The 24,514-nt window shown below is 45.2% G+C and overlaps 1 protein-coding gene, 1 long non-coding RNA gene and 1 pseudogene across 3 annotated transcripts in view; 1 reads left to right on the top strand and 2 right to left on the bottom strand.

The window, feature by feature from the left end:
• Window positions 1-24,140, top strand: SRD5A3 (steroid 5 alpha-reductase 3). Its single transcript, XM_008954221.4, has 5 exons — window positions 1-335; window positions 13,129-13,271; window positions 17,914-18,111; window positions 21,431-21,565; window positions 23,662-24,140. The coding sequence occupies exons 1-5, from the start codon at window positions 115-117 to the stop codon at window positions 23,919-23,921; spliced, it is 957 nt and encodes a 318-aa protein (XP_008952469.1). The 5' UTR covers window positions 1-114; the 3' UTR covers window positions 23,922-24,140.
• On the bottom strand, window positions 4,875-6,186 carry LOC100987816 (rRNA-processing protein FCF1 homolog; annotated as a pseudogene).
• LOC103783341 (uncharacterized) overlaps window positions 20,444-24,514 on the bottom strand; it is a 29,036-nt gene continuing 24,965 nt past the window's right edge. For both annotated transcript variants that reach the window (XR_010111979.1, XR_004671112.4), the window contains one exon: window positions 20,444-21,006. This is a non-coding gene — a long non-coding RNA (uncharacterized LOC103783341). The remainder of the gene's footprint in view (window positions 21,007-24,514) is intronic.

Genomic DNA, 24,514 nt, shown 5'->3' with positions numbered 1-24,514 from the left:
GCGTCACCGACGTCCCGCTAGGCTGAGACCGGCGCGCGGCGCGCTAGTGGCCGCTCTTCCGCGGGCTAGCGGGCGGTGGGGGCGCCAGCAGCGCGGAAGGCGGGCACGCGGGCCATGGCTCCCTGGGCGGAGGCCGAGCACTCGGCGCTGAACCCGCTGCGCGCGGTGTGGCTCACGCTGACCGCCGCCTTCCTGCTGACCCTACTGCTGCAGCTCCTGCCGCCCGGCCTGCTCCCGGGCTGCGCGATCTTCCAGGACCTGATCCGCTATGGGAAAACCAAGTGTGGGGAGCCGTCGCGCCCCGCCGCCTGCCGAGCCTTTGATGTCCCCAAGAGGTAACCGCGCCCCGGTCCCGAGCCGCGGTGGTCAAGGCGCTGAGAGTTCGGGGCGCCCCGGCTCGCGGGCAGCCGGCAGGGGGCAGCAGAGGCGGGACCCGGCCTGGGAGGCCCTGGCGGGTTCCCGGGCGCAGCACGGCGCTCCCTCGGCCTGGCCCCGGCCATGCCCCGGCTGCTGCGTGGCTCCGGGGAGCAGTGCCCGGGTGTCCGCGGACGCCGAGGGAGAGCGGAGCCGCTTGCACTCAGCTGGAGGAATGTGAACTGGTAGCCGCACGGAGCCTTTCCCTGTGGGAAATGGCAACGCATCCGAATTTAGGCCTGGTCATGCGAATTTAGGCGGCAAATTGAAGTCCCCCTTGCCCCAAATTCTCCTTTTTCCCGTCCCCTGCACTCCAGTGGCTCATATTCTAACTTGAGGTCACCGGGAATCATTTGTGGAAATGAAGTTAGGCCGGCTCTTCGGCCTCGGCTTCCCCCGTTTCTCTTCCCAACCCTCGCAGTGGGGACAAAGGACTGAGTCGCCCTAACCTGCACCTTGGCAGGTGCCCCTGGGGAAGGTGGCCCAAGGTGCACGTCATAGGCAGGCCCGTCCCGAAGCTCCATTTGACTTTCGAAAAATTCTGTAACCCAGTTCAGCGAAGGATTAAATCGTCAGGGTTTAAATAGAGACCTGTTATAATTTTCTTCTTCTCCTTTTTCCACTTTAAATTCAGGACATAGCTGGAAAGAGTTGGCCAAATACTATTCGAGATGGTAGAAATAGAACAGTGCCCCTTAAGATGCATCTTAGGCCGGGCGCAGTGGCTCACGCCTGTAATCCCAGCACTTTAGGAGGCTGAGGCAGGCGGATCGCTTGAGTTCAGGAGTTCGAGACCAGGCTGGGAAATATAGTGAGACTCCGTCTCTCCTGAAAATACAAAAAATTGGCAGGGCTTGGTGGCGTGTGCCTGTAGTGCCAGCTACTTAGAATGAAGGCAGGAAGATCATTTGAGATCAGGCATTGGAGACTGCAGTGGGCTATAATCATGGCACTGCACTCTAGCCTGGGCAACAGAGAAATACCTTGTATTTAAAAAAAAAATTTTTTTTTAAGGTTAAAAACATCTGGGTTGTCGCTTGAAACACTCATAGGCAGTGCCCCAGGTCCGCAGGCAACAAAGGGACAAGTATAATTTGGCTTCTAAAACTTGGATAATCTGCGAATTTTGACTGTCAGAGAAAGATGTGTCATGTGTTAACACAGAGAAGGGAGAACTAGGTCATTCTGAGGCACCCTAAAGGGAAGAAGTAGAAGTTCATGAAACAAATTGATCAAACCTCCTGTTTCCTAGAGGCTCTTTTTAAGCAAAAATTACCTGTTATCCCATTTGTAATCAGGGTTGAATCCTTTTATACTTCACAGCAATTTATTTTCTGAGTTTTGAGAAAGGTACTAGTCTAGTGTACCTGGATTAAATGGCACGTGTAAAATCATCCCCTGAACTTGCATACACCCCAGCTGTTGCAACTCAAGTCTGTTATTACATGACAGCCAAGAAAGAGACTTGGTACCTTTTTCTTATTCATTACTGTAACCGTTGGTTCTGTTTGGACTTCCTGTAATTTCTACTGTATTGTGAAATAATTTACACCTTTTTCTTCTTCCAGAATTCTACAGTAGAACCTCCCATAGTGTTCAAGTGCCCTTCCCCTCCTTCTCTAAATTTAAACAGACATTTCTTTTAGTACTGGAGAAGGTACAAAACATCCAGACCAATAATGAAAGGCATTTTTATTGTGACAAAAAAAAGATAACTTGCATCAAAACTGGCAGTGTCTCCAAAAAATTAATACATGTATTACTCTCTTTTTAAATTTTATACCCCTGTTTATATGAAATAGGCAGATAGTTAGAGTTGGGTGGAGGTAAGAGTCTATGGCCTCTTTTTTATACGTCTCTGTATTTTCCAAAATGTCTTCATTCACAAGATGCTTATCACTTTTATCATTAAAAAAATGTGCTAATGGCTAAGGAGCATGTGGGAGAGATTTTACTGGTTTATAAATAGTAACCACCATTGATTAAATGTTTACATATATGATTATGTGATGACTACTAAGGAGTACGTGCCTTTCCTTATTTAATCCTCACAGTGGACCTGTGAGGGAGATGTTATTGTCATTATTCCCATTTACACACATGCAGACTCAAGCTTAGAAGATAGCAGTTGTGCAATGATGCTAGTACTAGCAAGGGTGGTACCTGAACCCTGCCTGTTGGAATTTAAATCCCAAGCTCTTATCCTCTGGTATACTTCATGGGAAATATCTTGTACCATGTGAAGCTCAATTTGTGTGAAAGATTAAGTGAGAATGGATTTATCCCAGATGGTAGCATTTAGTAAATATCTTGGTTAATCCAAATTTAAAATCATTTGGTAACGTTAACCTTGATACTTTATATGTGAATATTTTTCCTGTGCAAAATCTAGTAGTACTCTTTTGTTTTGTTTTTTTGAGATGGAGTCTTGCTCTGTCACCCAGGCTGGAACGTAGTGGCTCAATCTTAGCTCACTGCAACCTCTGCCTCCTGGGTTCAAGCAATTCTCCTCCCTCAGTCTCCTGAGTAGCTGGGACTAGAGGTGCACACCACCACGCCTGGCTAATTTTTGTATTTTTTAGTGGAGACGGGGTTTCAACATTTTGGCTAGGCTGGTCTTGAACTCGTGACCTCAAGTGATCCACCCGCCTTGGCCTCCCAAAATGCTGGGATTACAGGCATGAGCCACTGCACCCAGCCCTCTAGCAGTACTCTTAAAAATGAAAATAAGTTCATAATTGCTACAGTTAGAAATAGGCAGTTGTAAATCCCATTTCTGCAAATAAGGCAGTATGTAGGTAATTTTGTTTGGGATTTTTTTCTTTCCTACGGAGGCAAGAGTAAAACCTGAAATTGGTTCTTGGAATGTTTGTTTCCATGACTCCTGTCTGGTAGATTTTTTTTTTTTTTAATTAAGGTGATGGTTGCTTTTTTTTGTTTTCCTTTTGGTTCCTAGAGTTTTGATTTCCCAGGAACTCTGAATAAACAGGCGACCTCGAACATGTATCATGATGCTCTGGGTTGCACAGTGAATGTAGAAGAACTTCTTAAATTTCAAAATGATTCCAAATGGTATCGAAGCTTTGGAATTGAATTGGGCTATAGAGGCAAAAAGAGCTGCCCAGACTTTCCCCACCGAAGTCCAGGGAGCATTAACTGGAGGTTCAGAGGATCTGTGGATAGAATTCAGGGCAAACTTGGATTGAAAGAAAGTTATGTCTTTATTTTCACTAACCTCTAGCTGAAATTTAGCATTGCCTTAATTATGAATATAATCTACAAACTACGGTAGAATTAGCAGTATCTGTAACTCTCTGATAGTTTTTTTATATTACATTAAGAGTATTGATGATACCTCAAAATATTACTGTTTTCCTTGTTATGAGAACACTGTAGTCTTTCATCACTAGATCTTGTTAGTAGACACATTAAGAAGTATACATATTACAGGCTGGGTGCAGTGGCTCACACCTGTAATCCCAGCACTTTGGGAGGCTGAGGCGGGTGGATCACCTGAGGTCCGGAGTTGGAGACCAGCCTGGCCGAAATGGTGAAACCCCATCTCCACTAAAAATACAAAAATTAGCTGGGCATGGTGGCGAGCACCGGTAATTCCAGCTACTCGGGAGGCTGAGGTAGGAGAATAGCTTGAACCTGGGAGGTGTAGGTTGAAGTGAGCCAAGATCGCGCCACTGCACTCCAGCCTGGGTGACAAGATTGAAACTCCTCTCAAAAAAAAAGAAATACACATATTACTATATTGCAAATTTGTTTTTTAGTAGTTGCATTACTTGTATGTCACTATAATTGGTTTCCTTTGTAAGCCTGCTGCATTTTACTTTATGCTTGTATAATTTTTTTTTGTAAATTGACAGTTTATCATTGTATAAATTTATAGGTTACAAAGTGATGTCATAAATTGTGGATGCAATGTGGAATAATTAAATCAAGCTAGTTAACATATCCAATACTTCAAATACACTTCTGTGATGAGAACATCAATTTTGAAATGTATAACACTCCATTATTAAGTATATGCAACACACTGTACAACGTAAATCAAAAAAAGCATAAAACATATTCTTCCTGTCTGAGATTTCGTACCTTTTGACCATCATTAAATTTTTTTTTTTTTTTTTTTTGAGACAGTCTTACTCTGTCACCCAGGCTGGAATGCTGTGGTGCAGTCTCCACTCACTGCAACTTCCACCTCCTGGGTTCAAGCGATTCTCCTGCCTCAGCACCCTCAGTAGCTGGGATTACAGGCATGTGACACCACACCCAGCTAATTTTTTTTGTTTTTTTAGTAGAGATGGGGTTTCGCCATGTTGTACAAGCTGGCCTGGAACTCCTGACCTCAGATGATCCGCCCACCTTGGCTTCCCAAAGTGTTGGGATTATAGGCGTGAGTCACCATGTGCCTGGCCTAAATTTTTTTTTTTTTTTTTTCTTGAGACAGGTTTTCACTCTTGTTGCCCAGGCCGGAGTGCAATGGCGCAATATCGGCTCACTGCAACCTCCACCTCCCGGGTTCAAGCGATTCTCCTGCCTAAGCCCCCCAGCAGCAGGGAACACAGGTACGTGCCACCATGCCTGGCCAGTTTTTGCATTTTTAGTAGAAACGGAGTTTCACCATGTTGGCCAGGCTGGTCTTGAACTCCTGACCTCAGATGATCCACCCACCTTGGCCTCCCAAAGCGCCAGGACCACAGGCATGAGCCACCGTGTCTGGCCTGGCCTAACATTTTTATGAGACAAAATATCAATTTCAAAACAGCATCAAAAAGTGAGCAGGGCAAGCACGGTGGCTCACACCTGCAATCCCAGCACCGTGGGAGGCTGAGGCATATTTTTCTGTACTAAAAATACGTAAAATACAAAAAATACAAAAAAAAAAAATTAGCTGGCCACTCGGGAGGCTGAGGCAGGACAATCGCCAGAACCTGTGAGGCAGAGGCTGCAGTGAGCCGAGACTGTGCCACTGCACTCCAGCCTGGGCAACAACAGCGAAACTTCATCTCAAAAAAAAAAGGGGGTGAGCATATTTAACCATCCTCAGCTCATAATAGAGCAAATAGGTCAACAGAATAATAATTCATGCTCTTGCATGTGTAATGAACTGGCAACAAGAGAAAGCTGATTGAAGAAAGGCAGAGGAACTGTGTCTTATGAGAATTAGAATCAAGGGGCTCCATAATCATCTGGCATTCATTCAATGTTGTATCTATGGTTAGAAATGTACATGATAGGAACTCCAGGAATCTTAGGGATTCTTCTTTTAAGGTCCCGGTCAACTGTGGCCACAATATAAAACTTATGCTGAATTACTCTCTGTACTAAGAGTCATCTGCTTAGGTTCCTTTGTGTGTACATGGTAATCCTTCAAATCTTGGATCCTTGGTGATCCTTAGAGCCACTCCATACTTCTGCTCCAATTTCTCAATTTCAGGCATTACACAATCAGTTATACAAGGAATACACTTGGTATACAGACAGTCCATCATTGACTGCACTAAGTCTGGTTTGGCTTTTATGGAAAAGTTGATAAAGGTTGGTATCAATGAGGATGTGGTAAGGTGGGCCCAGCTGTGTATTATATTGGAAAAATAAGCAGGTGGGGTGTTGGGGAATTTCTCTTTCCTTTAACACGCTGGGATCCTTCTTTTCTTTCTTTTTAGGTTTTAATTTATCCTTTTCTGCAAGCCTCTGATCCCTGAGACTAAGCATTCACTTCATGGTCGCATACTTCCTTGTTTTCTTTTGCTTCCCCATGGTCACACCACACTCCTGTGCTTGTATAATATTTTCAGAAGGGCTGTAGCCTTCACGAAACTGCCGAAGGGGTCCATGATGGAGAAATGGTGAGAACCCCTGCTCTAGACTGTAAACGTTTCATGAGTTTATATTTGTCTTGTTTGCTACCATATCCCTAGCTTAACACCTGACTGGTAATAAGGACCTCGGTCAGTGTGTTTTGAATGAATGAGAAGAAGTGGTTTGAGGTTTAATTTGTTTGTTGATTAACTGGATGCCTACTCTGAGAGTAACTTTGGAAGAGATGCTTACCTTCTCTCATTCATTTATTTAACCAGTGTTTATAGATACCTACTGTGTGCCAGGAATCATTCTAGGCTCCTTAGAGCTTATCTTCTAGGAAGGCAGACAGTAACATGTCAATAAATATTGTAAAACCAGCCAGATAATTTCAGATGACTGTAAGTGCTTTAGAGGAAATCCAGCAGGGTTATTTGATCATGAGCAAGACTGAAGTGGGCGTGAGTGACAACATAGAAGGATGGATGGGGTGGGGGAAACAGTAGCTCGCCAGGGCCTTGCAGCCTATGCTAGAATTTGGATGTTATTCTGAGTGAGTGGAAGCTACTGAGGGCTTTGTGTGGGAGGGGGAGGCATTGCATTGTGTGATTTATGTTTTAAAGGATGATTGGCCATCATGTGGAAAAGACTGGATAAGAGGCTACTGTGGTGGTCCAGGCAAGAGATGGTGATGGTGTGCATTAGAGTATTAGCATAATAGTGAGAAGTGAAGCCAGCTGGACTTCCTGGGTGGAGTGGGGACTTAGGGAACTTTTCTGTCTAGCTAAAGGTTTGTAAATGCACCAATCAGCACTCTGTAAAAACACACAAATCAGCGCTCTGTGTCTAGCTAAAGGTTTGTAAACGTACCAATAGTACTCTGTAAAAATGCACCAATCAGTGCTCTGTGTCTAGCTAAAAGTTTGTAAATGCACCAATCAGCACTTGGTAAAAACGGACCAATCAGCACTCTGTAAAATGGACCAATCAGCACTCTGTAAAATGGACCAATCAGCAGGATGTGGGCGGGGCCAAATAAGGGAATAAAAGATGGCCACCCGAGCCAGCAGCGCCAAGTCGCTGGGGGTCCCCTTCTACCCCGAGGAGGCTGTATTCTTTTGCTCTTCAAGGTAAGTCTTGCTGCTGCTCACTCTTTGGGTCCGCACTACCTTTATGAGCTGTAACACTCACTGCGAAGGTCTGCGGCTTCACTCCTGAAGTCAGTGAGACCACGAGCCCACCTGGAGGAACAAACAACTCTGGAGGCGCCACCTTTAAGAGCTGTAACGCTCACTGCCGAGGTCTGCGGCTTCACTCCTGAAGTCAAGCGCAACACGAACCCACTGGAAGGAAGAAACTCCAGACACATCTGAACATCTGAAGGAACAAACTCTGGACACACCATTTTTAAGAACCGTAACACTCACTGGGAGAGTCCACAGCTTCATTCTTGAAGTCAGCAAGACCAAGAACCCACCAGAAGGAACCAATTCTGGACACAATAGCACCTGCTGGTCTCATTGGTGGTGACATTAAAGCATTTAGCACAGGGCCAGGGATCTAGCCAGAACTCAGTAAACATTAATTCCCCTTCTTAACCCCATAACACCTCTGTCTGGGGCCTGGAGTCTGTTCCAGCAGTCAGCAAATAGTTTTTGTTTGTTTGTTTGTTTTGAGATGGAGTCTTGCTCTGTTGCCCAGGCTGGAGTGCAGTGGCGCAATGTGGGCTCACTGCAGCCTCCCATCTCCTGGGTTCAAGTGATTCTCGTGTCTCAGCCTCCCAAGGAGCTGGGACTACAGGGGTGTGCCACCATACCTGGCTAATTTTTGTATATTTAGTAGAGATGGGGTTTTACCATGTTGGCCAGGCTGGTCTTGAACTCCTGACCTCAGGTGATCCGCCCTCAGCCTTTCAGAGTGCCGAGATTACAGGCCTGACACACCGCGCTCGGCCAGCAAATATGTATTAATATTAAAAATAGATTGTGTTTTAGGCCCCAAACCATAGAGTAGCTTCTAACTCACAGTAAAAGCCCAAGACCTCATGGTCTCATTCCCACTACCTTACTGACTTTGTCTCTAGTTTGCCCCATCTGGTTCTATTCCAGGTTTGAGGGCCTCTCTGCTAGTTCTCTCTCCTACCTGCACTGCCTGGAAAGGCCTTTCCCCAGATAGCCACATGGTTTATCCCCTCACTTCCTGTAATTCTACTCAAATATTACCTTCTCAGTGAGGCCCCTCCCTGTCTATTGTGTTTGATATTATAATTCTGCCATCCCAGCATTCCTCCTTCCTCTTTTCTGCATTAGTTTTCTCAGTAGCAGTTATCACCTGACATGCTATAAAATTTACTGTGTGTGTGTGTGTGTGCGCGCGTGCGTGCGCGCGTACGCATGTGTAAGCTCCATGAAGGCAGGAATTGTCTGTTGTGTTTGCTGTTGTATCCCCAGAGCCTGGAGCAGTTGTGATTTAAAGTAAGCACTCAAATGTTTGTTAAGCAAGGAGTGCTCATTCAGCACCTTGTATTATCCTATAAGGATCACCTTACCCCTGCTTACAAGGGCTTGGACAACAGTGCTACAAGTAAGCAAAGTGCCAAAGGAGGAAAAAAGGAGAGTGTCCAAAACAACGCAGTGAAGATTTTAGATTGGCTTTTGGAGGCTCAAGCTGGGTCTTTAAAAACAAACAAGAGCTATGACTTGTTCTAAAGACCGGTATAGGCCGGGTGCGGTGGCTCACGCCTGTAATCCCAGCACTTTGGGAGGCCGAGGCGGGTGGATCATGAGGTCAGGAGATCAAGACCATCCTGGCTAACACGGTGAAACCCCGTCTCTACTAAAAATACAAAAAATTAGCTGGGTGTGGTGGCGGGCGCCTATAGTTCCAGCTACTCGGGAGGCTGAGGCAGGAGAATGGCGTGAACCCAGGAGGAAGAGTTTGCAATGAACCAAGATCGTGCCACTGCACTCCAGCCTGGGCAACAGAGCGAGACTCCGTCTGAAAAAAAAAAAAAAGAATAGAAAATGTATAGAGGGAAATCAGGCAAGCAAAACAAAATGTGGGAATGAAAAGCAACACAATATGCCTGTGAATGAAAGACACCATGACACAAGTAGAGCACAGCACGGTGTAGCTTAGCAACTTACACAAAACCCACTTGAGTGATATGCTTGACTTTAGGCTTGATATAAATTGGTACGTGTAACATAAGGCTGGAAAAGCAAGTTCAGGCATGCCTAGGTTGCATGAAAGCACAATAGTATGATTTTAACTTCACAGTCAGCAGGGCTGTCACTTACTGTGTGACATTGAATAAGTAACTTAACCTCTCTGAGTCTTGGGTTTCTCATCTGCCACACAAAGATAACCACATAAGCTTCATAAAATTGTTATGAAGATGAACTAAATAATCTTAACTTTTGCCATGCTCTACCTGGCACCCCTTACCCGCACAACTAGACTATTCTCTACCTCGTTACCAGAGGGATATTTTTTCACTTAAATAATAATGAAATATATGACTAATGCTTTCTTTTGCCTCCATTTTTTTTTTTTTTTTTTTTTGATGCAAAATCTTGCTCAGTCTTCGAGGCTGGAGTGCAGTGGTGCAATCTTGGCTCACTACAACCTCTGCCTCCTGGGTTTAAGCTATTCTCCTATCTCAGCCTCCCAAGTAGCTAGGATTACAGGCGTGTGCCAGCATGCCTGGCTAATTTTTGTATTTTTAGTAGAAACAGTGTTTCACCATGATGGCCAGGCTGGTTTCGAACTCCCGACCTCAGGTAATCCGCCCACCTCAGCCTCCTAAAGTGCTGGGATTACAGGCCTGAGCCACTGCACCCGGCCTCTTTTGCTGCCTTTTAAAATGTTTTTATTGTGGTAAAATACACGTAACTTAAATTTTACCTTTTTAATGTTTTTTAAATAGTTAAGTAGCTTTAAATACATTCATCTTGTTATCCAACTATCACCACCACCTATCTCCAGAACTTGTCCATCAGCCAGAGAGATTTTTAGGGTTTTGTTTGTTTGTTTGTTTTGAGACAGAATCTCGCTTTGTCACCCAGGCTGGAGTGCTGTGGCGGCATGATCACCACTTACTGCAGCCTCAGCCTGAGCCTCCCGAGTAGCTGGAACTACAGGCATGCATCATCACACCCAGCTAATTTTTTAATTTATTTTCTTTTCTTTTCTTTTTTAGTAGAGATGGGGCCTCATTATGTTGCTCAGGCTAGAGGGATTTTTTATTTATTTATTTATTTATTTATTTATTTATTTATTTATTTATTTGAGATGGAGTCTCGCTCTGTTGCCCAGGCTGGAGTGCAATGGCGCGATCTTGGCTCACTGCAACCTCCGCCTCCTGGGTAGCCTAGAGGGATTTTTAAAACATAAATTACTACCTCACGTCACTCATCTGCCCAAATGGCTCCCCATTATAAAAGCTAGTGGCCTTACAAGGCTTCATGTCCTCTTCCCACTCCTGCCTCACCTTCTACCCTCGCCCTTGGCCATGCCAATGTACAGATGTCTTTTAATGTTCCTTGAACACCCCTAATATACACCCACCTCATTGCCTTTGCAGTTGTTATTTCTTCTGCCTAGAAAGTTCTTCCCCTAGAAATCCACAGGGATGACTCATTCTAGCCAAATGTCACTTCCAGAGAAGCCATCCTTGACCATCCATCCAGAACAGCCTCCCCTCTGCACCCTCTGTCCCCTGACCCAGCATTATGCTAGATGTCTGCAGGTTTAGTTGTTGACCGTCTGACTCCCCACTCTAAGGTAAACTCCCATTAAGGCGGAGACCTAGTCTGTTTACTCCCTGCTGAGTCCCCAGCTTCTAGAATATTGCCCAACACATTCGAAGTGCTCAGTAAATATTTGTGAAAAAATTAAGTACGTAAAGTGGCTGGTCCAGAAATTGTCCTTCAGAAGCTATCCCTCCTGCCTTTTCCTGGGAGCCTGCAGAACAGCATGTTCTTGACCTTCCACTGTGCTCCACGAGGCTCAGACCATACCTGGGGTCAGTTGTGGGAAGTGTGTCTTAAGGAAGACCCTGTGGTATAACCAAAGATCAGTAGCCACAGGTGGCGATTGACCTTGATGCATGAACTTCTGTGAAAAGTAGGCTCTTGAGCCTGGAGAAGATCCCAATTGGGAATCACAGGATGGCTCTCTTCAAATAGTTTAAGAGATGTTGTGTGGAATTAAAATTCTTGTTCTGTGTGGCCAGAGATGGCAAATCCAGTGATAGAATTTTATTTATTTATTTATTTTTTAAGACACAGGGTCTTGCTCTATTGCCCAGGCTGGAGTTGCAGAGGCAGAATCATAGCTCACTATAACCTCAAACTCCTGGCCTCAAGGGATCCTCTCACCTTGGCCTCCCAAAGCCCTGGGATTACAGGCATGCATCACCATGCCTGGCCAGTGATAGAATTTGCTAACAGTAATTGGCAGAGTGGAGTGGGTTGCCATGGAATGATCAGGTTGGATCAGAGTTTATCAGACTGAGTTTGTAGGCATGATCTCCGGGGCTGTGCATTCTCTTACAAGCACATTCTGGATCATCTGGAGGAGCCCCTGCGATTATGTTTAATCCTCTTTTGGCTCCAGGTTGTCTTTTATTGTCACAGACTAATGAGAAAAAGAAAAGAAGGAGTGGGATTTAATATATGCACGATGCATTGAAGACCAGGGAAAGCCAGATGACCGCCAGGCACTCAATAGAGTCAGAAAGGTTTCAGATTGAATAGAAAAAAATAGAAAAGTATACATAAACAGACCTCAAAAGAACCTATGAGGGGCTGGACATGGTGGCTCACACCTGTAATCCCAGCACTTTGGGAAGCCAAGGTGGGAGGGATCTCTTGAGCCCAGGAGTTTGAGACCAGCCTGGGCAGCATAGGGAGATCACATCTCTATAAAAAGTTTAAAAATTAGCCAGGCATGGTGGACTACTACAAGCCTGTGGTCCCAGCTACTTGGAAAGCTGCGGTGCGAGGATCGCTTGAGCCTGGGAGGTCAGTGTTGCAGTGAGTGGTGATCACGACACTGCACTCCAGCCTGGACAACACAGCAAGACCCTGTCTCAAAAAAAAAAAAAAAAAGAAGAAGAAGAACCTGCTAGGCCCTAGGCCTTTGTGCCATATTAGGTGATTTTTTTGTTTTAGCAAATCAACATCATCTTTCGCATTAAGTTAACATCGCTAATTTCAATTGCACTGGTTTTGTGGTCCTATTTGTATTTAGTTTGTAGATGTGTTGATTGCAAAATAGGCCCTGTAGTTGTCTGAGAATTATAACCAGAAGGAGTTAATACCTAGTTTTATGATTGTAGTATTAGTCATGTTATAATAAAAGTAATTTAGGTCAACCCAATTTGGAAAAACACTGAGTCATGCCTGAAGATCTTTTACTTCCTCTAGCCCCAAGTGTCTGCGATTATGCAAATCATGTGTAACAGTTGTGTGGCTATTACTGCAATATTGTTTGGGATATAGAAATCAAAATCTTTCACAGATTTAGCTTGTTTTAGCACAGTCTAGGTTCTCTTTGCAAGGGCCTGCAGCCTCCGTTTTGGGAACTTGAGTCCAATTCTGTTACCCAGCAATCAGAGAGATTGCTAACTAAACTTTATTCTAAGTTTAACACAGTTGGTTGTGTTCTTGTTAACCTCAGAGAGGCCTCTTTTTCCTGAAAGTTAACTGGTCCCGTTATTTGAAAGGAAATTTTAAGAACCTGACCACCTATAGGATTCAGATTCTATTAAAAAGCAAAGGTATACTTTGGGAATGGAGGGGTGGGGAAAGACAGAGAAACTAAAAATAATCTTCCCGTATAAGAGCTTGAAGTGGATCTACCCTAATTATTGCCTCGCTTGTTTTCCTTTTGCAGATATTTTTCCCACTTTTATATCATCTCAGTGCTGTGGAATGGCTTCCTGCTTTGGTGCCTTACTCAATCTCTGTTCCTGGGAGCACCTTTTCCAAGCTGGCTTCATGGTTTGCTCAGAATTCTCGGGGCGGCACAGTTCCAGGGTAAGGACTCCCTGGGCTTATGACAACGCTGCATCCCGTTTCTGTCATTCCTGTCTGCAAGGGAGCAGTTTTTGGCATTTTGTCTCCTCTCTCGGCACCTCCTCAGAAGGGCCTGGGAAGTGGAGGATGAGGGCAAAAAAGAGCTTTGCACGGTTCATTGCTGGATGGCCAAAAGGATGTCCCTAAGCCCTTCCCTGAGAAGGAGACAGAGCCAAGAGTTAGCGCTCCTGACTTCCCAGCAAGTGCTGTGTTGTGTGCAGAACTGGCTGCCCTCCCTCTGGTATTTTTAGTACTGTTGATAAATTTATAAAGAAGTCTTTACACAAAAGGGGGAAAGCTTTTAGGATCTGTCAGGTTTGTCTGGAAACATTTATCATTTATACTGTTCCAACCAAACTCATGACTTAGAACTCCAGAAATGTGATTTAAAAATTACTTTTTCTGTCGGGTGCGGTGGCTCACGCCTGTAATCCCAGCACTTTGGGAGGCCAGGGCGGGCAGATCACAACGTCAGGAGATCGAGACCATCCTGGCTAACATGGTGAAACGCTGTCTCTACTAAAAATACAAAAAAAAATTAGCTGGGCGTGGTGGCGGGCACCTGTAGCCCCAGCTACTCGGGAGGCTGAGGCAGGAGAATGGCATGAACCCGAGAGGCGGAGCTTGCAGTGAGCTGAGATCGGGCCACTGCACTCCAGCCTGGGCAACAGAGCGAGACTGTGTCTCAAAAAAAAAAAAAAAAAAAATTACTTTTTAATTCATACCTGTAATCCCAGCACTTTGGGAGGCCAAGGCAGGCAGATCACTTGAGATCAGGAGTTCAAGACCAGCCTGGCCAATGTGGTGAAACCCCGACTCTACTAAAAATACAAAAATAGCTGGGTGTGGTGGCAGGCGCTTGTAATCCCAGCTACTCGGGAGGCTGAGGCAGGAGAATCGCTTGAACCTGGGAGGCAGAGGTTGCCATGAGCTAAGATTGAGCTACTGCACTCCACGCCTGGTCAACAGAGGGAGACTTTGTCTCAAAAAAATAAATAAATAAATGAATAAAATAAATAAAAATTACTTTTTGATAAACATGGAAAAAAAGTTATGCTGTGAGGCTTTGGTAGTATAATAAAATTGACTAAACAGTTGTTGAACAGACGATTACAAAATAGCCTTTAAGTTTGCCATCCTCAGCATCAGGATGAAGAATATGGAACGGTTTTTGTTTTTTTGTTTTTTTTTTTCTGAGATGGAGTTTCGCTCTTCTTGCCCGGGCTGGAGTACAATGGTGCAATCTTGGCTCACCGCAACCTCTGCCTCCCAGGTTCAAGCGATTCTCCTGCCTCAGCCTCCCAAGTAGCTGGGATTACAGCCATGTGCCACCACGCCCAGCTAATTTTGTATTTTTGGTAGAGAGATGGTGTTTCTCCATGTTGGTCAGGCTGGTCTCGAATTCCTGACCTCAGGTGATCCACCCGCATTGGCCTCCCAAAGTGCTGGGATTACAGGTGTGAGCCACTGCGCCCGGCCAGAACAGTTTTTAAAATAAAGAATTGAAGGTGAAAACTATGAAATGTCCTCAATTAAGGTCAGGCAGAGTGTGAGGGGCAGAATTAGAAACAAATTGTTCTAGTCTCATCTCTGTCCTTTGTTCCAGTGGCCAAACCACCTAGAAACAATCCTTTTCTGTATAACCAGAGAAACTGGTTGCAAAAGTTGACAATCAGAAGAGCAAACCCCGGCCAGGTGTGGTGGTTCATGCCTCTTATCCCAGCACTTCAGGAGGCTGAGGTGAGCAGATCACTTGAGGTCAAGAGTTCAAGACCACCTTGGCCAACATGGTGAAATCCCGTTTTTACTAAAAATACAAAACTTAGCTGGGTGTGCTGGCACATGCCTGTAACCCCAGCTACTCGGTAGGCTGAGGAGAGAGAATTGCTTGAACCCAAGAGGCGGAGGTTGCAGTGAGCCAAGATTGTAACGTTACACTCTAGCCTAAGAGGACAGAGCGAGACTCCGTCTCAAAAAAAAAAAAAAAAAAAAAGAGCAAACCCTGCCGGGAACAGTGGGCAGTGACTCATGCCTATAACCCCAGCACTTTGGGAGGCTGAAGCAGGTGGATCACTTGAGGTCAGGAGTTCAAGACCAGCCTGGCCAACATGGTGAAACCCCCGTCTCTACTAAAAATACAAAAAATTAGCTGGACGTGGTGGCGCGTGCCTGTAATCCCACTTACTCAGGAGGCTGAGGCAGGAGAATGGCTTGAACCCAGGAAGCAAAGGTTGCAGTAAGCTGAGATCATGCCACTGCACTCCAGCCCGTGCGACAGAGTGAGACTCCATCTAAAAAAAAAAAGAGCAAACCCGTGGACATCCTCTTTGGGAGGGTAGGCTACGTCAGTGGATCTCACTCCACTCATTAAAACTTCATCTCTTCGTTTGTTTACTGTGAGACTGACTGGGGTGTTTTGGTATTTGGAGGGTTGGTTGTGAGGATATGAGGAATTCTATTTGTTTGCTTTAACTTGTTCCTAAGGAGTTAAAACTAAGTTTTAGTTCATTTAAAATACAAAAACAGTCAAAGCTAATCTGTGCTGATAGGGGTTGTTCCCCATGGGAAGTTTGGGGGAGGGGTCGTGCCTACACTAGGGGGTGCTGTTCGTGTTCTGTTTCTTCTTTTTTTTTTTTTTTTTTTTTGAGATGGAGCCTTGCGCCTTGCTCTGTTGCCCAGGCTGGAGTGCAGTGGCCTGATCTCAGCTCACCACAACCTACCCCTCCCGGGTTCAAGCGATTCTCCTGCCTCAGCCTCCTGAGTAGCTGGGACTACAGGCATGCGCCACCATGCCTGGCTAATTTTTGTATTTTTAGTAGAGACAGGGTTTCACTCTGTTGGCCAGGCTGGTCTTGAACTCCTGACCTTGTGATCCGCCTGCCTCAGCCTCTCAAAGTGCTGGGATTACAGGCATGAGCCACCGCATCCAGCCTGTTTCTTTTGTTTGTTTCGTTTTTTTCTTTTTTTTTTTTTTTAAGAGAGAGGGTCTCACTCTGTTGTCCAGGCTGGAGTGCCGTGGCATGATCATAGCTCACTGCAGCCTTTAACTCCTGGGCTCGAGCAGTCCTCCCTCCTCCACCTCTTGAGTAGTTGGGACTACAGGTGCACGCCACTATGCCCAGCTAATTTTTTTTTTAATGTTTTTAGAGATGGGGGACCTGCTGTGTTGCCCAGGCTGGTCTCAAACTCCTGGTCTCAAGCGATCCTCCAACCTCAGCTTCCTAAAGTGTTCTGTTTCTGGATCTGGGTGCTGTTACATGGGTGGGATTGGTTGGCTTAATTTGTAAAAGTTAATTAAGTTGCATCTTTATGGTGTGCATGCGTGTGTGTGTGTTTGTGTGTATGTGAGACTTTTTTTTTTTTTTTTTTAATGGAGACAGAGTCTTGCTCTATCTCCCAGGCTGATTGCAGTGGCCCAATCTTGGCTCACTGCAACCTCCACCTCCCGGGTTCAAGCAGTTCTACTACCTCAGCCTGCCAAGTAGCTGGGTCTACAGGTGCACACCACCATGCCTGGCTAATTTTTTGTATTTTTAGTAGAGACAGGGTTTCACCATGTTGCCCAGGCTGGTCTCGAACTCCTGAGCTCAGGCAATCCACCCGCCTCCAACTCCCAAAGTGGTAGGATTACAGGCGTGAGCCATCGCCCCCGGCCGTGACTCATTTCTTTTTTAAGTGACTGGGCGTAGTATCTCACACCTAAAATCCCAGCACTTTGGGAGGCTGAGGCTGGAGGATGGCTTGAGACCCGGAGTTCGAGACCAGCCTGGGCAACATAGGGAGACCCTGTCTCTACAAAAAAAAATTTTTTTTAATTAGTCAGGTGTGGTGGCACATGACTATAGTTCTAGCCACTCAGGAAGCTGAGACAGAGGATCACTTGAGCTCAGGAGTTCAAAGCTGTAGTGAGGCCTGACTGTGCCACTGCACTCTAGCCTGGGTGACAGAGCAAGACCCTGTCTCAAAAATAAAGAAGTTGACACATAAAATTAACCAAAAAATAAAAAACAAAAAAGAAAAAAAGAGAAACTAAGTGTGTGTTTTTCTAAAGCCAGCTTTTCTTCAGATTTTTTGGTGGGCAGGTCGTGAAAGACAGGTGGGGAAGTAGATCTTGGGCTCAGCATGCCTCTAAAAGTATAATTTCTTTTTTTTAATGTGGAAAGAAATGCATAACTCTGTTTCTGTTCCTGTCCCCCTCTCTGCCTCTGTGGTGCCTGAGATGCTGGGGATCCCACAGCTGGGGCCACTCAGAGGCTACCGGGAATGCTTCCAGTTTGCATCTGGCTGTTAGTGCCAGGACCAGAAACCCACAGACCTCTTCACAGACCTCCTGACCGTGATGTCCCTGAAGCCTGGAAGGCTGTCACACAATGAAGCAGAATTGAGTGATGGGTGTTTGTGAACCCAGTGAAATGTGTAACACAGTGAACTGTGTAATTTGAGTGAAGTCAAATTCCTTGACTTCATTTGGCCCATTTCTTCCTTACTACCAAAAAGAAAGATGTTAGACGGGATTTAATACTTTGCTTAACAGTACGGAAAAACAAAACTTTGGATTAATCCCAGAAGAGAAATGCTGACCCTGTTGCCTTCTGAATTGTAGGAGGGGAGCTGGCACTGTCTGCATTCTTAGTGCTAGTATTTCTGTGGCTGCACAGCTTACGAAGACTCTTCGAGTGCCTCTACGTCAGTGTCTTCTCCAATGTCATGATTCACGTCGTGCAGTACTGTTTTGGACTTGTCTATTATGTCCTTGTTGGCCTAACTGTGCTGAGCCAAGTGCCAATGGATGGCAGGAATGGTGAGTGGATCCAGCCCTGCCAGGAGCTCCCCACCCCAGGGTGTATGATGCGCTCTCGGGGCTTGTGCTGTGCTAAGCATTGTGAGACATGCAAAAGTAAGAGACAGGCCCAATGCATTTTGCATTTCAGGAGATGAGACTCAAGTCGATTTTAAAAGGCCGGGCGTGGTCGCTTACACCTGTAATCCCACCACTTTGGGAGGCTGAGGCAGGTGGATCACTTGAGGCCAGGAGTTCGAGACCAGCCTGGCCAACATGGTGAAACTCTGTCTCTACTAAAAATAAAAAAAAAAAATTAGCCGGGCGTGGTGGCACACGCCTGTAGTCCCAGCTACTGGGGAGGCTGAGGCAGGAGAATTGCTTGAAACCAGAAGGCGGAGGTTGCAGTGAGCCGAGATCACGCTACTGCACTCCAGCCTGGGCAACAGAGCGAGACTCCATCTCAAAAAAAAAGAAAAGAAAATGAGGGAAGGGAGAGTGCTTGCATGGAGTTGGGATTTGCAGAGGGGGTGGGGAGCCATTTTGTTGCCGCTTAGTTCCTGTGATTGTTCCCATCACAACAGAGCTTTTCTTCAAGTGACGCTGCCTGAGAGGAGAGGACAAAGAGTACTGTGGTAGTGAAAATTGTGTTTTAGTCTCTAAGCTCTCACTAGCCAGGAAGAGGGGAGCCAAACCATGACCTTGTTTACGAGAAGGAAATGAAATGGATTTTTTGTTTTATGGGGGGAGGAGGGGACATTACCTAACACATATGACTACCATTTTTGTAAAAACAATGCATGATTATAAAGAATTCAAGTCGCTTGGGGTGATGGGAATGAGTTTATAGTGCTGAGGTTAACCTGACCTTGCAGCCTTAGTATCTGTCAGTCTAGACCCCGTAGGTCTGTAATGACCATTGTCTCTAAACCCAGGGCTCCATGTTTTCAGCTGCCCTGTCCATCCTTGTAAACTCAGGCTGAGGTCTAGCGATTTCCAACAATCTGTGAGTGAGCTTCCTCCTCAGGTTAGATTTTGGTATGAGTGCCCCGTGAAAGTCGTCTCTCTGTTGCTGTAGCTCAACCTAAGGCCTCTGACTAGAGGAGTGATTTTAAAGGAGGATTTATTGACGATCTTTCTCAATTCATGAATTATTGATTGGCTCCAGCCACTTAGCTAGCATCTCTCTGATTCCTCTGAACTTATTCCTCCCAGGCATGTCTGCGGTGGCATTCTGCCAGCCAGTACCATGGAAGGGGCTGTCATTCCTGGTGGGCAGTGCTGGTTCTCCCCCTAAAGGAACTTTGCAGAGCACTTGGTGACTGCTAGCTTTTAGCATGTTCTTGTTTGTTGGCGTTACCTGCCTCTGCCGGAGTTTCCTCTACTGGCTGCATCTCAACTTCTGCCTTCCCTCCTGCGTAGATAGTCAAGGAAGAGGAGCCCACAAAAATAGCTTTCTAAGCACTCCTTTCTGAAGCTGTTTTCTGTTTCACCTCCTTGTCCTTCAAGGGTCATCTGGGATCATTTAGGACAATATGGGGAAAGTTGGTTTCAGTAATTCATTGAGAGAAAACACATTGGGGCATTTGCCAACCAAAGGGCGTGATAGAAATAACATGGGCTCCGGAGTCTTGATGGGCCTGCATCTGGCTCATTGAGCTTCTCTGAGCCTCACAGCCTTCATTAGTAATTATTGACACATACTGATTTCACAGGGTTCTTCTTAAAGTGAAAAGAAGACTATCTGTAAACTAGGATGTAAGCTCTATAAGGACTGGGATCTTGCCTGACTTATTCCCTGCTTTATCCTTTGTGCCTTCAGCAGGGCCAGGCTTAGGAGGCACTCCTTAAGTAACTAATGAATAAACAAATAATTAAATACTGAGTAGAACTGAGGAAATGTGAGCCTTCCACCTGCCTCCCTTTTCCTGCATTATAATTCTGGCGTTACCCTTAACAAATCCTTTTTCCTGTAGGTAAACTGTCTGCATTTAGCGTAAGGGACTTAGTGATTTGAACTTCCAGACACTGTAACTTTTCATCCTGTTGACTTGCTCTTGAAGCCTGTCAGATTTAAAACTGTATTTTTAATATTTTGCTTATTTCATTTTTGTAGAGACAGGTTCTCGCTATGTTGGCAGGCTGGTCTCAAACCCCTGGCCTCAAGTGATCCTCCTGCCTTGGCCCCCGCAAAGTGCTGGGATTACAGGTGTGAGCCACTGTACCCAGCCTGTTTTGAACTTATAAAAATATAACCTAGTAGTTAAATGGCTAAACTTGTAAACACTAAAAGACTATAGTAGATTGATTATATAAAACAAGCTTTTAAAATAAACTGACACAGGTAGACCGGTGGATTTTCATCAGTCCTTTACTATCATTAACGGATTCCTGCTTCGAGGTGGCCATGTGGAATTGCATGATCCTTGGTTCTCTTACTTGAATCAGCTTTTTAGGGTTCCCCCTTGGCTCCAGAGCCTCAGGCTCTTGCCCATTATCAGTGGATACATTTGTTTCTTCAGTCAAGCCTCTGACTAGGCTAACTGCTTCCTGCTGCGCAGAGGGAAGTCCCTGTTTGCTTTTCTGAAGCCAGTGGTTTGCTCCGCAGGTCCTCAGAAGGTCTGTGTTTTTCCCTTCTTCCTAGCAGCCGGAGAAGAAAGTGGAAGATGATGCTTTGAGTGTTTCCACTCCTGAAACTCAGTCTCTCGACTGTTCTTTCTCATCCAGACCTGGATGGCATTGAGTTGTTCATCTTGCAGTTTACTGTCCCTCTCTTTTGAGAAAGCCCCCTGGTAGCCTTTCCACTAGTGATTTCTTTCATTGACCAGAGCTAGTCAAGTCAGCATTCTGCTTTCAGGCTCTCCCTAGCAGGATGGTAGCTCAGAGAGAGATTTCCTTAGAAAGTGTTTTTCTTCACTGTAAAACATAAGAAAGAAGACTTAAAACTGGACTTAGCAAGGGAAACACAAAGGAATCTTACCATTCGAAAGTAGATCACAGTAGGGGAGCTGAACTTCGTGCTTGAACCGTTTAGAGAAGAAGCAAGAGAATGTGTCTGTGTGGAATTCTCTTGCCAGGGGAACTGAAGCTGCCCGTAGCTGAGGAACATATCTCCTTTGTCCAGAGAAACAGGGCTTTTCCCTCTGTATTGGGAAATTACATCAGGAAATTACATCGGGATATTGAGGAACAGGTTCCCCTCTTTGTACTTGGGAAATTATATTAGGATATTGAGGAACGGAATAAGTGGATAATTGTGTTTCTGCTGACTAAATGATTTGTTTAATTCCGTGAGCCTGTGAAATTGTTTAGTGTTGGCTAACAATTCTCATTCCTATAGCCTACATAACAGGGAAAAATCTATTGATGCAAGCACGGTGGTTCCATATTCTTGGGATGATGATGTTCATCTGGTCATCTGCCCATCAGTATAAGTGCCATGTTATTCTCGGCAATCTCAGGAAAAATAAAGCAGGTGAGACCTCTTTTAGAACCTCTGCATATGGATTTTAACCCTCAGAAGTTAGTTCTCCATGGTCCTGCATGCTTTTCCTTCCTGCCCTAGTTAGTTGACTGTATCAAATATTGATTTTTGGCAAGACACTTCTCTGGGCCTTGATCTTCCCATCTGTGAAAATGAGAGCCTTACATTGAAAGACCTCTCTAGACCCAAGTAGCCCTGACATTCTGTGATTCTACGTTTTGTGTCTGATCAGCATGTGAGAGCTAGTGTTACCATGGAGTTAGTACCAGCCACAGCATAAAAACTTGACCTTTAAGTTAGCTTGTGTTGACTTATCACAGGTATAGTTTCCATTAGGTTTTTTGAAATATTAAAAATTGAATAGGCCAGGCGCAGTGGCTCACGCCTGTAATTCCAGCACTTTGGGAAGCCAAGGTAGGAGGATCACTTGAGGTCAGGAGTTCAAGACCAGCCTGACCAACATGGCGAAACCCCGTCTCTTCTAAAAATACAAAACTTAGCTGGGTGTGGTGGTGCAGGTGCCTGTAGTCCCAGCTACTTGGGAGGCTGAGGCACTAGAATCACTTGAACCTGGGAGGCGGAGGTTGCAGTGAGCTGAGATCATGCCACTGCGCTCCAGCTTGGGTGACAGAGCTAGACTCTGTCTCAAAAAAAAAAATTGAATAGTTTTATTTATTTATTTATGTATTTATTTTATTTTTGAGATGGAGTCTTGCTCTGTTACCCAGGCTGTAGTGCAGTGGCACAATCTCGGCTCAGGGCAACCTCCGCCTCCAGGGTTCAAGTGATTCTCCCGCCTCAGCCTCTCAAGTAGCTGGGACTACAGGTGCGCACCACTATGCCCAGCTAATTTTTGTATTTTTTAGTACAGACGAGGTTTTGCCATGTTAGCCAGGGTGGTCTCGAAATCCTGACCTCAGGTGATCCACCCACCTCGGCCTCCCAAAGTGCTGGGATTACAGGCGTGCACCACTGCACCCGGCCTATTATTTATTTATTTTATTTATTTGTTTTTGAGACAGAGTCTCACTCTGTCACCCAGGCTGGAGTGCAGTGGCACCATCTCAGCTCACTGCAACCTCCGCCTCCTGGATTCAAGCAATTCTCATGCCTCAGCCTCCCAAGTAGTTGGGATTACAGGCGTGTGCCACCATATCTGGCTAATTTTTATATTTTTAGTAGAGCTGGGGTTTCACCATGTTGGCCAGGCTGGTTTTGAACTCCTGACCTCAGGTGATCCGCCCACCTCAGTCTCCCAAAGTGCTAGGATTACAAGCATAAGCTACCACGCCCAGCCAAAAAACTGAATAGTTTTAATATTTATCAAGTACTTATTTTGTCCCAGGCCCTGTTCTGAGTGCTTTACATATAGCTTCACAATGCCAACATGAGATGACTACAGTCCGGTCTTCATTTTACAGATGAGGAAACTAAGGCACAAAGAGGTTAAGCAACTTATCTAAAGTTACACAGCTAGTAAGTGGGAGAGCCAGGATTTAAACTTGTGCAGTCTGACTCTGGAGTAGTCTGAGCTCTTAATTACTAGCTTGGAGGATTGCTGGAGTAACTGGCTTTTCTCTTGTGCTATTGACAGTTGACAATTTAACCTAAGCATATAACTTTTCAATATGTAATTGACAGTAGAAGTGTGACAGGATGGTGGTTTACACACATGTATGATACTCTTTTCTAAATAAGAGTTTCTGGGCTGGGCAGGTTGGCTCACACTGGTAATCCCAGCACTTTGGGAGGCTGAGGTGGGAGGATCACTTGAGCCCAGCAGTCTGAGACCAACCTGGGCAACATAGGCAGACCCTGTCTCTACAAAAAATTCAAAAAATGAGTCAGGCATGGTGATGCATACCTGTGGTACTAGCCACTGGGGAGTTTGAGATGGGAGGATTGCCTGGGCCTGGAAGGTTGAGACTACAATGAGCCATGACTGCACGACTGCACTCCAGCCTGGACAACAGAGCAAGACTTTGCCTCAAAAAAAAAAAAAATTCTGTAAATGATTTGGGAGTGAAGTGGTGAAACTTTCTTTTCAAACCTTTAAATGCTTATGAGATCTTCTTTTACCCTTTCAGGAGTGGTCATTCACTGTAACCACAGGATCCCATTTGGAGACTGGTTTGAATATGTTTCTTCCCCTAACTACTTAGCAGAGCTGATGATCTACGTTTCCATGGCTGTCACCTTTGGGTTCCACAACTTAACTTGGTGGCTAGTGGTGACAAATGTCTTCTTTAATCAGGCCCTGTCTGCCTTTCTCAGCCACCAATTCTACAAAAGCAAATTTGTCTCTTACCCGAAGCATAGGAAAGCTTTCCTACCATTTTTGTTTTAAGTTAACCTCAGTCATGAAGAATGCAAACCAGGTGATGGTTTCAATGCCTAAGGACAGTGAAGTCTGGAGCCCAAAGTACAGTTTCAGCAAAGCTGTTTGAAACTCTCCGTTCCATTTCTATACCCCACGAGTTTTCACTGAATGAGCATGGCAGTGCCACTCAAGAAAATGAATCTCCAAAGTATCTTCAAAGAATAAATACTAATGGCAGATCTGTGATTTCTGGGTCCACTTTCTGAGATGCTTTATAAAACCAACCAACTGATAAAAAGTAGATGAGACTTCTCCAAGCTGCTTCACAAGCAAACTAACCGAAAATATACAAACAGCTTCACACACACACACACACACACACACACACACACACACACACACACAAAGGAAGATCATCAATGGCTGCGGTAGCCTAGTAGGAATGGACTATATAATAATACAGCAGGTGCTCAATAACTGTTTGTTGCATTTCAGTAAAAGCAGAATAACCTTTCAAAATAATAACAGGCTGGGTGCAATGGCTCACACCTCTAATCCCAGCACTTTGGGAGGCCAAGGTGGGCAGATCACTTGGGCCCAAGAGTTCGAGACCAGCCTGG

The sequence above is a fragment of the Pan paniscus genome, chromosome 3 (assembly GCF_029289425.2).
Source record: "Pan paniscus chromosome 3, NHGRI_mPanPan1-v2.0_pri, whole genome shotgun sequence".
Taxonomy (NCBI): domain Eukaryota; kingdom Metazoa; phylum Chordata; class Mammalia; order Primates; family Hominidae; genus Pan; species Pan paniscus.
Note: the sequence above shows the minus strand (reverse complement) of the source record. Positions and strands in the feature narration are given on the sequence as shown.